Here is a 15,771-nt window from a genome sequence, read left to right on the forward strand (position 1 = left end):
AAGATTCTAGGATCAGGTGAAAGCAGTTTGTCCAGTTATAGTCCACTTATCTTAAAGATAGTAAGTTTTTTTTCTGGTGACAGACAATAACGACACAGGCACACCCGCACGCAACACCAGCCATTCAAACAAAACCACAGCTGGAGCAGGTCATGATCTCTTCTTTTTATATTGGTCTATGTGAAGTTGTTATAGCATCACCCTAGATGCAGTCTTGCATACGTGTTCATATACTCATGCATTCTGCTTGTTTTAGTAACAGACAATTACACAACAGGCCTTCCTCCAAGCACCCTCTTACATCAACACCAATCACACAAAACTTTAAACGAACGAGGTAATATCCTCCTATTGTAGGGAATGATAGGAATGAAGTTAAGTGATAAGTGTTTATGGTGTGATTATACATACATATACATGTCTGGTATGTGCAGTATTACATACAGTGTACAGTATATATAAAGTCTATGCACCCCTGTTAAAATGTCAGGTTTTTGTGATGTAAAAAAATTAAACCAAGATAAATCATGTCAGAACTTTTCCCACCCTCAATATGAAATTACAACCTAGATCACATTTTAGGGAAAAAACAAAAAAATATTTTTAAAAAATACAATAACCTGGTTGTACAAGTGTGCACACCCTTTTATAATTGGGGATGTGGCTGTTTTCAGAATCAACCAGTCACATTCAATGTCATGTTAAGTATTAGTTAGTATACACCCGCCATCAAATAAAGAGACTCTGATTTCCCCCAAGTACAGTTGTTCTTGTAGGATTTTTCTGACATCATCTTGTCATCATCATATTTCTCCATATTCTGCTGCTAAGGCCAGTGTCCACTAGTAGTAGCCTTAACCAAAAAGACTGAGTGCTGTGATAGAATCAAAAGGTGCTTACAACAAAGTATTAGTTTAAGGGTGGAAGTCAACCCCCCGAATACCCCCCTCCCCCAATGTTCATGATTGCATTTCACATTATTTTTATAGGTTTCAATTTCACACTGAAGGGGTTTTTATTCCTTTTCTTTGTTTTACCTCACAAAAACCTGCCATTTAACAGGGGTGTGTATACCTTTTATATCCACTGTACGTGTTGATATAATCATGTATTATGATTCTTCTAACAACAGAGAATTACACGACAGGCTTACCCACAAGCACCCCCTTGCATCAACACCAATCACAAACCACCTTGAAAGAACGAGGTAATACCTTCCTGCTGTAGGGAATGATAGGAAGGAAGTTAAGTTAGAAGTGTTTATGGAGTGGTTATAGAGACACATAAATGTTTGGTAAGTGCTGTATTACGTACGTGTTCATATACTCATGCATTCTGCTTGTTTTAGTAACAGACATTTACACGACAGGCTTACCCACAATCACCACCAAGCATCAACACCAATCACACACAACTTTGAATACAACAGGTAAAATTTTCTTATTTTGCTCAATGAGGCAAATGAAGTTATGTGATCAGTGGTTATGACGCGACTATAGATACATAGACATGTTTGCTACATGCTGTATTACATACATATTGATATACTCATGTATTATACTTGTTCTAGTAGCAGACAATAACACAACAACCTTGCTCCCAAACACCACCAAGCATCAACACTCACATGCAACCGTAACCGTGACTACAGCAGGTAATAGTCACTTTTGTGAAGAATACATGTACTGAAGGTATTGATAATAGTTTTTACTAGATGCTTTTCCTCAACACAGACATTACAGCCTGCTCTGAATACAGTATGTCCCAACAGGTCCAACCAGTCAGAAATGTTTATATTTAATAAAATATCCCAATTTGGATAAAAGACTGGATTAAAAAACATTTAAACACTGAATGATGTGTAACTTTGTTTTTACAGCATCATACTAACTAATCCTGTCATTGTGTATCATGGAGATTGTACTATTAGCAGCTTTTCTGTAATTCACAACCTACTGACATTGTTGACAATTTGCAGAAATCGTAAGCGCAAGCACCTCTGACTCCTCACGCAACTCCTCCACCATGAACACAACCTCACCCCCACTCACAACCAGCACAACAACAGGTAACAAGACAATGCTGGATCACACAGCTGCTTAGTTCGCTCTCTCTCTCTCTCTCACACACACACACACACACACACACACACACACACACACACACTTCTTATTATTATGGACCTTTATATTTATATTTCATCTAAGTATATATACTATAATTTTGTCATTCTTTTTACTCCACAGAGACATCCCTCAAGTGTAAGTACAAGTCCATCAATTCCAAAGCAAAGTTCTTCTGTTTATGATCATGATATTGTTTTGTTCACGATGTACAAGAAAACATTTCTTTACAGGCAGCTACACCCTCGAAGAAGAAAACGATACTGTGACAGTGAAAATTAACAAGAATGACTCAGCAGTCAAATACAAGATTAAATTCACAGACACATCAGATGGAAGCAGTACAAAAACATGGCCAGAAGAGTCTTTCCCAATATCACTTAAATCATTTAAGCCTTGCCAAAATTACAATGTCACTTTTGATCCTCCCTGTAACCCCATGACTGGATTTTTTAAAACAAGAGAATTAGGTAAGTTAAATATATAATTTTGTGTACAGAATTTGTACACTACTTTATTCAACTAATAATAAAGTGACTATTATATTTAATTAGAAAAGATTTCTAACAGCTTTATTTAATTTGATTGTTTTTGCAGTTGACTCAGATGTAAGCCACACGTTGAACATAACTGGGGCAAAAGTACAAGTGTGTTTTGAGACCAAATGGAATTTGAGTGAATGTGTTGATCTCAATACCAGTGACTCCTGCACTGGCTATAGTGTGACTTTTAAAGGAGATCCCTGCAAGAAATCTATCCCTTTCACAATTCCCCCAGGTATATATTGCACTTATTAATGTACATGATGAACACAAAAATACATATATATTACATTGCATACTGTATACATTATATATACAGTCTCTAATTAATAAATCTCATCAGTTAATGAATGTAGGATGTATTGTATTAATAACACATAGCACGGTTTGGAATTTGCACACCCAAATTACAAAAGCTTAAATATAGCTGTGCGTACAGTATGTGGAAGAATCGTTTTGGAAAATAAATTCCTAAATGTGTCTGTTGCAGTAAAGCCTGTTATTAATTATACAAACGAGTTCCCTACGAAATTACGTTGGGACAATCAGCCTTCAAACTGCCTAAAAGACCTCACATACAACTGCAATGGTAAGCACTGAAGTTATAAACGCTTACACTGTTTAATAAGAGCAACTGTTTGTTTTATTGCCACAAAAATAAATAAATAAATAAATCATGATGTAACACATAATAATGATGTTTATAACAAAAAAACTTTATTCTTTGTAGGTTTGACAGTTGCAGATTTTGAAGATTTGAAACCTTTTCATGATTATGAATGCACTGGGACATATGATTATGAGAGTGGAACAATTACAAGTGATCCCATCCGAGTTAAGATTGATTGTGGTAAGTTGGTAATTTATCCGAGTATCAGATCCTATAAAAAAAGCCTAATAGAAGTGTTTTGACCAAGGCACATCATTCTGACCTTCTCTCTAATGACAGTTTCAGTAAGTCAGTGGACACAAACTGGACGTGTGCAAGTTGCTAATAATGATCTCTTTTACCGAGCTGAGTTCTCTCACACATTTAAGTCACTGTAATTTTATAAAAAAAAGAATTGAATAAATCTGAGTATACAGCCTGGTCAAAGTGTGAAACTGTCACTGTAGAAGTTTTAATCTATTATTCAAGGATTTAAAAGTTTTAGTGTCTTTTAGTGTATCGCACAGTGAAATTCTGTTAGTGACATCCTAAGCTGATTCATAAAAAAATACAAACAAACAATAAATTCATTTAAAAAAGATGACAACTTTTTGAAGACAAAAATACTTGAATACAAATGATAATAAATAGACATTAAATCCAATATAAAAGTACAAAACAACACAAATTCTGCTCAGAGAAGACAGTTAAGACAAATTTTTTGGGCACTGACTCAATTTCAGCATTTTCCTTATGCAGTGAGAACCTCATCAGCCGGTAAGATGACATTAAGGTGATATCAACAAAACAAATAGGTCACGGATAACTCTTGTGTCAAAGCATAATGAGAGCTGTATGAGAAATGGAATAGTAAAGTGAAGTGGGAAAAGAAATTTAAGTCTGATATTAATTTAATAAAGACAGAATTAAGAAGACACAAACCATTCAACTATTAAAATGTAAAAAAATATATGAAAACATCTACATGTTCTAAATAATATTATATGGGCCATCAAATGCAAAAAGTTGAATATACTTTTCTCTATGACTATTTATTTATTTTTTTGTTTATTTGTTGGTTTGTTTGTTTGTTTGTTTTAGTTACATAGTGACTCATGTCAAATAACTGTTTTAAGTTTCAGAGTAAATGTTACATATGAATCTAAATGTAAAATGTAAATATTAATTCTAAATGTTAAAATGTAAATGTTATCTACATTTTAAATCTAAATCTCAAAACTAAATCTTAAATGTAGAAATTTTAATAATTACCCCTGCCCTCTCAGTGTGTCATTGAGAACACACAATGCTGGTAGGGTTGCCAGTTTTACACCATACTATGCTAGTTTTGGAACAAAGTCTGCTGATTGCATTTTTTGGCTCATTTAAGACAGTCCTCAGCAGCCAAGATCTTGTTTTAGAGCACATAAATCAGAATTAGTGTTCAGGATTTTTCACTGCTAATCCTAGCAGTTAACTAAAATCAACTAATCTGTCAAGACTGTCTTAAAGCCAGCTGCTAACTGTAGCTCTCTAGTTAATGTGAGCTGACCTAATGCGATCTATTAACTAACATGAAGTAATGTGACAGGAATTACTTCTCACACATGAAGCCATAAAAGATAAGGATTTACACTGAGCTCAAGCAGGAAGAGATTTGAGTCAGGCCTTTTTAAAAAAAATACTTTTTTTGGTTTTGAACTTGTGCGGTTTGTGGTTTGGATAAAACTTTACGTCGATGCATATAAATCTGATGGAGTCAAGTACTTTTTCACTGCACAAAGTTCAACGACAGAAACAGTTTTCTGCTGAGACAAATTTAAAGCCAGTTTTAATCCAAGCATGCCTATCAGGTTGTAGACATAAAAACACACACAAAAAAGAAAGAAATTTTTTTTAAATCCCTTGATTCCTCAAATGCCAACATGGTAATTATAACTAGGATATGAGGGTAAAGGGTAAGAAAGGGTATGGGTAAAAAAAAAAATCGAAATCATTCACATAAGTATCCATCCATCCATTTTCCATACCAATTATCCTACACAAGGTATTGGGGGAGCATGGAGCCTATCCCAGGGAGCTCGGGGCACCGGAGAGGCAAACTTGAGACTCTCAACTTCAGTTGAGAGGCAAACTTGCTAACTACTAAACTATATATATATATATATATATATATATATATATATATATATATATATATATATATATATATATATATATATAATATATATATATACATAAAACTCTCCAGTCATAGGGAAAGGCCCACCTCACTCACTAAACCAGTCCTAAAGCCTAGGAGAAGCTGTAAGATTCTCTTGGCTAGAACCATGCCAAAGATTAAACACAGTAGGCTCAAAGGGCATATGAGAGAGTCAGTGTGGCAGTCAAGCAGCTAAGAAGGGCAAATTTAATATTAGGACCAATCTCCATATCATACACCAAAGAGTACCAGCAAAATATATCCTCCAGAAATTAAATATGATTGGGAACACCCAAAACATATGATATAAAAGTCCCCTCAGAACACAAGCATCGAGCAGAGTGGAGAAATATTCTGAATCTTCTCTTTACATCAATGCAAACTGTGCATACCATAAACTGTATAAGTGGAAGCCTTGCATTAGTAGAACATGTATGAATCCTCTTGGAAATACGATGGGCCTTGTAGCCCCGAACAAAAGGCAAGATAACTGAGTTCAGTAATTTATAATAGGAAGTAAACATATGGGTAAATAATTAAAAAGATCAAGAAAATTGGGAAGGGAAATCATTTTATCGCACTGACATGCGCAATCAGGGACAGTGGAAGAATCCTGCATTTCTCAATACAAATGTTCAGTTTATTAATGGCTTCAGTAAAGTTAAAATTCAAACAAGTCCTTAGGGTCCTTGGGAATGGTCACTCCAAGGTAAGTAAAGTGTTGATGGGAAATTTTATATGGGACAGAATTTAGAAATCTTGCATCTCAAGAGAACAAAAATGCTCTTTTCCCAATTAATTGAAAAACCAGAAAAGGTACCAAAGTGTTTTATCAACTCCAGTAGAGCATGTCATGACATGGTACATTCAGATATGTACAAAAACAAGTCATCAGCATGGAATGACAACTTATTTTCTGTCCTGCACAAAGCCTGTCTGATCAGAATGGATTAAAGAAGCAACATGTTTGCCCAACCATTTGACCAATACCTTTGCAAACACTTTTTGATCACCACTGAGCAAACTAAGTGGCCTATAGCTAGAAGGATCTCAAAAGTGTTAATAAATGGTATAAGAAGTTGTAATTCCTCAATGACAATCACTATTATTTAATCTAGAAAGGTTTTAAAAAAAATGCAGCTAACTACTCTCTCTGTTATAGATATAGTGAATGAGCCCAGTCTCTCTGTAAGTCATAATAGCATTCATGCATCCTGGCAATTGGATAGCCAGAACTGTCCATCGATCACCACAGACTTCACCTGGAAAGTAACATGTAAAAATGGTAGGAAAACATTCTCTTATAGTGTAAAGTTAGAAGAAACATGCAAGATCTCTCTTTTTTAATCTTAGAAATCTTTGTGTTTCTATTTCATTCCAGGTTCCACCAGCTCTTTAAAAGGTTTGTCCCTGTGCTTTACAGATGCGTCCTCTTCATTTCAAATGTTCTTCTGTCTTTTTAATCATTATTCAACAGTTATACTTCATTATGAGTTTTATCATTTCAGGGCACTGTACTAAGAACTCCTGTGAATTTTCTAATTTGAAAAGTTTTACTGAATATACTTGTGAGTTTGAAGCAGCTTATGAAAACAAACCATTTAACACCACTACCAAAACCCCAAAAACCTGGCCTGGACGTAAGTACTGCACACGATTTTCAAGTTTTTATGTCTGATGGTGTTAGTAATGCATAATAATTAACCATGACCACTAATCCCAAGTGTTGATCTGATACATAATCATTGCAATATTTGTTTATTTGTTGAGAAAAGATGTACAGTTCCAAGTCCCATGATCCTTCTCCTCCTTTCTTTCTCCCACTCTTTCTCTTTTGATCAACTCCCAATTAAGCCATTCTCTATTCTCACTACATCTTTAAACTGTTGTTGTTGTATTATTTATTTCTTCTTTGTCATGGTCCAGCTCCTTATTTCTTTTTAGACACAGCAGAATTGGATCTTTAACCAGTAGGAAGTTGCATCTACATAGACAATAGTAGCAAATTCAAGCCACAACTAATTAAAACCAAACTGATCACAACATGATGCAAAAAACACCACAAAGTCTTTCAATTTCTCAAAGAGTCTTTGTTGCAAGTCCGTATATACTAAATAGTGTGTGCGTGCATGCGTATGTGTGTGTGTGTGTGTGTGTGTGTGTGTGTGTTATTGGGATCACGTGTGCATGAACAGATGGAGGAGTTTGATGGGGTGATGGGGATTGTAGTCCCTTTTGTAGACAGCAGTGTTTTCTGGGTAGTGGAGTTTCTTGCTGATTCCAGCACTGACATGACACCACCAATCTATGAGGATTAATACGCTTTAAAACAAACAAGGAAATGTTCATATACTACATCTAAGGCATGAATATATGCAGTATGACTTAAATGTTCAGTGTATTCTTCTTGCTAATGCACATGTTACCAAAACAAATTTCTGCTATAAGACTGAAGCATAAGCTTAAGGTTTAATTATTGTTAAAGTTTCATAAATTCTAATATTTCTCTTCTTTCTTTTATAGAACCTACGTTAAAAGAAAGCAAAATAACAGCAACACATTCAAGCTAAACTGATCACAATATGATGGCAGAGCCACCACAATGACCACAAAATGGTTGTTTAATAAATTCAAAAATGTATATTTATTTATATAATAATAAAGATATAAATAAGTTGTTATTGGTGACCTGTATTATTGTGTCACTGGTATTTCAAATATAGAAGAAGAAAAATAAAACCCTGCTCATATAGATTATATGGAAACAGACACAGACATCAGATCTTGTCTGAGAAAAGGAAAGCAGAATTGATGTCTTTGGAAAGCAAGATCCATCATGACGTGGTGATCAGTTCAGCTTGAATGGTCCATGACTTCTCTCTGTAGCTGCAACCACCTGCTGGTTAATGATCCTCATCTCTCTGCATTATGTTGTTTAGTGTTTCAGTATGTTTGATTCAGTTTATGAAAGGTTATACAGTATATACCATCAATCTATGAGCACTGTATAACAAGTAATAAAACAAACACGGACATGTTCATGTATAACATCTTAGACATAAACGTGTGATGTAGACGTATTCTTCATGCACATATTACGAAAGCAAATTTCTGGTATAAGACTGAAGCATAAGCAATGTCATAGCTCCTTCAAAACTAAGCAATTTAATTTAAAATCATTTAATTTCTTTGATTTTTCTTCTTTCTCTCATAGAACCGTCTTTCACAAAAGGTCCAACAAAAAAAGAGGAAAGCCATAATGCTTTCAAAGTGAGCTGTTCAATCGACAATTGGAATGGTGATCCGGGAAAGATCTTCGCAGAGCTCTACATTAATCATAATCTGCAAGAGAATAAAACAGACTGCAATGGAAAAATTTGTGATTTTCTTTTCACAAACCTCTACTACTCAACACAATATAAAATTAAGGTACTGACATTTGATCACACTTAACTGACTTTCATTTTGCAGTTTATAAAGTAATTAGTCAGTGCTAACTTTGGGAACCAATGCATTATTTTGATAGTGGACTTTTTTACTATGATATTTTTACTCAGGTGTATGCCCAAAATGGTCATGGGAACAGAACAGTTATCCTTGATATGGATCATTCCACTAAATGTAAGACCCACTTTTACCTCCTTTGCCCTAATTCAGATGTCCTCATATTTTATGTTCCTCTAATATCCATATTACAATAATAATATATTAATAACCAGTCTAAAACTAATATGTGGTGTGTTTCAGACAATGACAAAGCCGTTATTGGATTCCTGGCCTTTCTCATTGTTCTCACATCTGTTGCACTGCTGTTTGTCCTCTACAAAATCTATCTTTTAAAGAGAGAGAAGTCAAGGTCTGTGTCACAGATGATGTTTCCTGAACCCTCTCATGTGTGGCTTTAATTGTTTTGTTTTATTTTATTTTATTTTATTTTATTTTATTAAATAAAATGTGCTGATTTTAAAAATCAGTTTCATAAATGCTCTTTTTATTTTGCACAGCAGGAATGACCAAGAACTGGATGACCTTCTTCCTACAAGTATGTAATAACTAATCTCTCACCATTTTTCTGGTTGGAATATCTATATTGTTGTGGACCTTTTTTGATGATGTTCTCCTCCTGGTAAGATGCACTGCTCCGGGTGGAACCCATGAGTGCTGAAGCGCTGCTGGAGGCCTACAAGAAGAAGAGGGCTGACGAAGGACGTCTGTTCATGGAGGAATTTCAGGTTACTCTCAGCTATTTTCATTTGAATCCACATGCATGTAGACCGAGTATCTCAGCTGCCTCAGTAATAGTAAACAGCAAAATCTGAGGAAGTAGAGGTAGAGCTAGAGGTATACCTACATCATGTGGGTTGACCTGACATGGAGTCACAACAATAATGAAAGTCAATCAACAATGCAATTACCATGACACTGGAGCGCTTAAATCTATACACCAGTGGCCTTTTCTATCAGACATGCAGCATGATTAAAAACTACAGTATGCACAGAATGGCAAGGATATGATTTATAGCTAGAAACACGGTAAAATACAATGTTAATGCTATATTTTGCAGTGTATACGTATAATCTAAACAGAACACGAGTGCTAGTTGTGTATGTAACTGTGTCTTCCTGAGGATCCCTGGATCACAGCCAGAGGTGGTGAGAATCACATAGATACCTTCTTATATGTGTACACACGCCAAGACCTTCCAACCTATTGAAACATGACAATTTTTTTACATAAATACCAGTCACACGGCCATCAGAACCCACTCACCAAATTCTGACAGATTCCCACTGACAAGGAACGCTGGCGGTTATCTGTGGTTCACCACTGTCACATACGTAGCTAGTTTTGTACTTCTAGATAAGTAATCAACTCAGTAAAGTGTGCTACAATGTCATGACTGCTGCACTGATGCCACTGGGAAACCGCATTTATACAAAATGAACTATTAGTAACCATCATTACCAAATGCACTGAAATAAGCTGTTTAAAGTAATATTATACATTTTGACAAAACTTTCCTGTAATTTGGTCACACTGAGTTGGTAAATCTAATTGTAAGTGATGTATATGATTTGTTACTGTAACTAAAAAGTCCTGAATTAATTAGTCTCACATATAACTATTGACGTCCACATTCACAAATTCTCAACTGCAGTTTTCATTTTTTTGTAATACGCAAGAAGATTTACCAGATCAGAAGTATCAGTACTAGGATACTAGTCTTGGTTTTACTTTTACATGTATACTTAGGTGTTTTTTGTTTTTTTTAGATTAAATTTTTTTTTGGAAAGTCAATACTGTTCTTGGACTGAGTTTCCCAAAAGCATCACAGCACAAAGATCATCGTTAAATGGTAGAGCAAGCATCACATTGTACACTCTCTCTCTCTCTTTCTCCCAGTTAAAATGATGTTAACTTTGCGATGCTTTTGAGAAACTCAGCCCTGGTCTTAATGCACAGTAATGCATAAATATGTAAAATAATAATAATAATAATAATAATAATAATATTCCTATAATATTATTATTATTCCATCACCAAAAAAATGATGACGGAATTTGACAAGATCAGCTTTAATCTTTAAATAAGAAACTATAATAACATTGTGCACTCTTACCCCAGAATGCACCTGAATTTTCAATAGTAGTAAGTAGTGTGATTTATCTATTATTTTTTTAAAAAGCAGAACCCCCCCCACAGATTGCATGAATTTCAGACCATTAATATGTGGTGAGACGCTCTGTCCTAAATGCTTAACCAGAGATAATTTTGTTCTAATTTGAATACGTTGCTTGTTTGCTTTCCGTAGAGTGTTCCACGTATTTTCTCCAACTACTCGGTCAGAGAGGCCAAAAAACCAGAAAACCAACCCAAGAATCGCTATGTTGACATTCTTCCCTGTAAGTTTATCATGGAGCAAATACAAACCAAAATCTAAACTTCCATTAATTAAATTTTTTTTTATTTGATTTATTTCCTCCCCGTAAATTAACCCCTGACTGCGTGTCTACTTTCAGATGATTATAATCGTGTTACTCTCTCTCATGGAGGAACAGATTACATCAACGCCAGTTTTATTGAGGTAGGCGTAGTTCCTCTGAAACTTTCAAAGTCAGCTGATCATTATTCATTCCTCTGTACATGAAAAGGTCCATAACCTTTACATTACATTTTACAGGGTTACAAGGAGTCCAACAAATACATTGCAGCCCAAGGTAAACGTTGCTTTTTTGACTCAAGACACCATCAGAAATAATCTTTCCTGTTGTTGCTAATGGGGACTGTAATTTTAATTTTTTTTTTTTTTTTTTTTTCCAAAGGACCCAAGGAAGAGACAGTTGGAGATTTCTGGGCAATGATCTGGGAGCAAAAGACTTCGATTATTGTCATGGTAACCCGTTGTGAAGAAGGAAACAAGGTATAGCTAATCATGATGTATTAATATATTAGTAAATCTGTGATCTATACAGGGTAGTCATTTCCATGAGTAGAGAGCTTTCTGACCAGAACCTAAAAATTTGTTAGATCAGGACTTAAATGGAAAATTGTTCTGCCATCATGCTAGTAGAAGTGATGCTCGATGCTGGCATTTTTAAACATTTAAACACTTACTTTTCCCTTCCCAGTCAGTTCACCTTGTAGTTTGTCAGCAGTGACAATGAGCCAATTCAATTCAGTTTTATTTGTATAGCACTTTTAATACTTTTTGGACATTGTCACAAAACATATAAATTCCAGATTTAATGAGCACGCCAGAGGTGAAGGTGGCAAAGAAAAACTCCCTGAGACAATTTAGAGAAACCTTGAGAGGAATCAGACTCTGAAAGAAACCCATCCTCATCTGGGTTACACCAAATAGTGCGATTATAAATAATTCCCTTCTATAACTGTGTACTATATAGACAAAATTGCAATTGTGTAACCAGGAACCTATCAGCTTATGAGCAACTTCTGAATTCATTATAGTTTTTAACTTAAAGTCTATTATATTGAACTGAAGTTATTAACTGTTCAGTGATGGAGACTTGATAGAGTGCAAAACTGTTCTTAGCAATTGCAGTCCTAAGGCTATCCAAGAAAACACATCTACAGCCATCTTTATGGTTTCTATGTGGTACCATCCGCAGTAGTCTCAGTGGAAATAATCTACCACTTCCATTTCAATACACACTAACTGCTGTGCTTAAATATACCACTTAATCAGATGAGTATCTTGTCAACAATGATTACTTTCTACTGAAGGGTGAGGTTGTGGGCAACTGACAAATTGCGCAAGAGATAGGAAGATAGGCACCTCAGTGTAAGTTCCTTCTGCTTTAGCTTGTGGGGGTTGTAGTGAGTTTAGAAGGTCAGACTTCTCTATCGTATGGATGGAGGTTTGTCCTCCATCCAATAGGATTTGCTTGATACATGTTTAGTGGGAGCCGAACAGGGTATATTCTTTGTAAGGTGCCAAAACTAAGAACAAAACTCTTCCACCAGGGCAAAGTCTCTTGTGTTCAGGATTGAACCTGACATGGTGGACCTAGTCACTCATGCTGTCCTTTATTTATTTCTAAAAATTTCATTAATCTTTTTTTTTTTTTTTGGCTTCTCAGAACAAATGCGCTCAGTACTGGCCATCAATGGAGAGAGAAACAGAGATTTTTGAGGATTTGGTTGTGAAAATCAAGGGAGAGGAAAACTGCCCGGATTACATAATTCGCCACCTGACCCTGATGAATGTAAGCAATTTCAAACTTGTTTTCATTTACATTACTAATATGAATTATGAGACTTAGTCCATGTTTACTCCATAACCTATACCAAAATATAATGCTTCACTTTTTGGACTTTAGATATATTCTTTATGATTCAAGCACACAAAAGTCGGTTAATGAGTCGTAATGTTTCCTCCTTTTTAGCGGAAAGAGAAGGCAGCGGAAAGAGAAGTCACTCACATCCAGTTCACGAGCTGGCCTGACCATGGTGTCCCCTCTGATCCTGGCCTGCTCCTTAAACTCCGCCGCAGAGTCAATTCCTTTAAAAACTTCTTCAGTGGTCCCATCGTCGTTCACTGCAGGTACTATAGAAAGCAGTTTTTACATTTTATTGCAAACGAGTACATTTTTGCAAACGAGTACATTTAAAGCTGAACTCAAATGGATCTTTATTCCGTGCAGCGCTGGAGTTGGACGCACAGGGACCTACATCGGCATCGATGCCATGATTGAGAGTCTGGAGGCAGAAGGACGTGTGGACATTTATGGATATGTGGTCAAACTTCGCCGTCAAAGATGCCTCATGGTCCAAGTTGAGGTGAGACACACAGCATATCAAAGCATCCTGCCACTTTCTGTCTTCATTTTCTTCTTTATAGACATTATAGGCATTAGTACAGTAATAATTATTGCAAAACAGTTCAATAATAAGTCTATTAATCATTAACTAATTACATACAATTTGCAAATGAGTATCATAGACATCAACCAGCTGTTAAGCAGTAATTCATTCCTATTAATTCATAGTCACTTAATGCTTAAAAATTGCTTAATTAATATAGAAAAATAATAATAATAGTTATCATAACTATCAATACTCAATAGTAAATAAATCAATTTATTTAGTTTTTAATTTATTTTATTAACTGTTTACCAAAGCTAAATGCTGTGTTATAAATGTGTATTAATGCACCCTTATGAATATATATTTTTTAAAAACCTATAAAATAGTAACACACAAAATGTCAGTTATCATTATATCATCATATATCATTATAATATATAATTGATGTGTATGATAAGTTGTTTCTTAAAGCAGATTTTGCAGAAATTAAAAGAATTACGTAACAATTAACTAGACCTTTTAATGGTACAGTATCAACTAACATTAGTAAACAGTTATGATCATCTAACTTATGAATTCTTTGTGCTTTAACAATTGGGCACTTTCTGTGGTCTTCCTGCCTTTCGTTCAGTACATTCAGTACAACTGAATGCTCATTCAGTTGACTTATTTAATTTTATTTTGACTCATTTATTACTGTTTATTACTGCACTTTATAGTATTTTTTAAAATGTAGAACATTTAATTTCTGTATTTTTGAAGTTATCTTTGCTGTACCTATATATACAGTGCCCTCCACTAATATTGGCCACCTTGGTAAATATGAGCAAAGAAGGCTGTGAAAAATTGATCTTTTGTTCAAAAAATATTACAAAAATTCTCTGCTCTCATGGATATCAAACAATTGCAAACAAAACACAGGTTTATTATATATATATATATATATATATATATATATATATATATATATATGTATATATATATATATATATGTATATATATATATATATATATATATCTTTGTTAAATATAGGTGATCAACAATTATTGGCACCCTTTTAGTCAATACTTTGCGCTACCTCCCTTTGCCAAGATAACATCTCTGAGTCTTCTCCTGTAATGCCTGATGAGGTTGGAGAATACATGGTGAGGGATCTGAGACCGTTCCTCCATACAGAATCTCTCCAGATGCTACAAATTTCGAGGTCCATGCTGGTGGACTCTCCTCTTCAGTTCACCCTACAGGTTTTCTATATGTTTCCAGTCAGGGGACTGGGATGGCCAGGGCAGGACCTTGATTTTGTGGTCAGTAAACCATTTTTGTGTTGATTTTGATGTATGTTTTGGATCATTGTCCTGCTGGAAGATCCAACCATGGCCCATTTGAAGCTTTCTGGCAGAGGCAGTCAGGTTTTTATTTAATATCTGCTAATATTTGATGGAGTCCATGAGGCCATGTATCCTAACAAAATGTCCAGATCCTCTGGGAGAAAAACAGCCCCAAATCATTAAAGAGCCTCCACCATATTTAACCGTGGACATGAGGTACTTTTCCATATGTCTACCTCTCTGTGTGCTCCAAAACCACCTCTGGTGTTTATTACCAAAAAGCTCTATTTTGGTTTCATCTGACCATAGAACCCGATCCCATTTGAAGTTCCAGTAGTGTCTGGCAAACTGAAGATGCTCGAGTTTGTTTTTGGATGAGAGTAGAGGCTTTTTTCTTGAAACCCTTCCAAATAACTTGTGGTGATGTAGGTGACTTCAGATTGTAGTTCTGGAGACTTTCTGACCCCAAGACACAACTAACTTCTGCAGTTCTCCAGCTGTGATCCTTGGACATTTTTTGTCCACTCGAACTGTCCTCTTCACAGTGCGTTGAGACAATATAGACACGCGTCCAATTCCAGGTCGATTCATAACAT

At 35.2% G+C, this 15,771-nt stretch overlaps 1 protein-coding gene across 50 annotated transcripts in view; it reads left to right on the forward strand.

Annotated features, from left to right (window-relative positions):
* Positions 1-15,771, forward strand: part of ptprc (protein tyrosine phosphatase receptor type C) — a 42,045-nt gene that overhangs the window by 21,431 nt on the left and 4,843 nt on the right. For 35 of the 50 annotated variants that reach the window (XM_053634594.1, XM_053634576.1, XM_053634579.1 and 32 more), the window contains 25 exons: positions 84-149; positions 1,133-1,207; positions 1,349-1,429; positions 1,571-1,654; positions 1,979-2,068; positions 2,247-2,261; positions 2,357-2,593; positions 2,721-2,900; positions 3,156-3,254; positions 3,396-3,515; positions 6,680-6,802; positions 6,899-6,919; positions 7,026-7,157; positions 8,732-8,946; positions 9,075-9,138; positions 9,265-9,373; positions 9,522-9,559; positions 9,649-9,749; positions 11,331-11,421; positions 11,539-11,603; positions 11,700-11,736; positions 11,842-11,939; positions 13,120-13,245; positions 13,426-13,583; positions 13,684-13,819. In XM_053634594.1, the coding sequence (XP_053490569.1) occupies positions 84-149; positions 1,133-1,207; positions 1,349-1,429; positions 1,571-1,654; positions 1,979-2,068; positions 2,247-2,261; positions 2,357-2,593; positions 2,721-2,900; positions 3,156-3,254; positions 3,396-3,515; positions 6,680-6,802; positions 6,899-6,919; positions 7,026-7,157; positions 8,732-8,946; positions 9,075-9,138; positions 9,265-9,373; positions 9,522-9,559; positions 9,649-9,749; positions 11,331-11,421; positions 11,539-11,603; positions 11,700-11,736; positions 11,842-11,939; positions 13,120-13,245; positions 13,426-13,583; positions 13,684-13,819 (2,561 nt within the window). The remainder of the gene's footprint in view (positions 1-83; positions 150-1,132; positions 1,208-1,348; positions 1,430-1,570; positions 1,655-1,978; positions 2,069-2,246; positions 2,262-2,356; positions 2,594-2,720; positions 2,901-3,155; positions 3,255-3,395; positions 3,516-6,679; positions 6,803-6,898; positions 6,920-7,025; positions 7,158-8,731; positions 8,947-9,074; positions 9,139-9,264; positions 9,374-9,521; positions 9,560-9,648; positions 9,750-11,330; positions 11,422-11,538; positions 11,604-11,699; positions 11,737-11,841; positions 11,940-13,119; positions 13,246-13,425; positions 13,584-13,683; positions 13,820-15,771) is intronic. The other 15 variants (XM_053634578.1, XM_053634628.1, XM_053634609.1 and 12 more) reach the window with 12 other exon arrangements.

Source organism: Ictalurus furcatus, chromosome 10 (assembly GCF_023375685.1).
Source record: "Ictalurus furcatus strain D&B chromosome 10, Billie_1.0, whole genome shotgun sequence".
NCBI classification, from domain to species: Eukaryota; Metazoa; Chordata; class Actinopteri; order Siluriformes; family Ictaluridae; genus Ictalurus; species Ictalurus furcatus.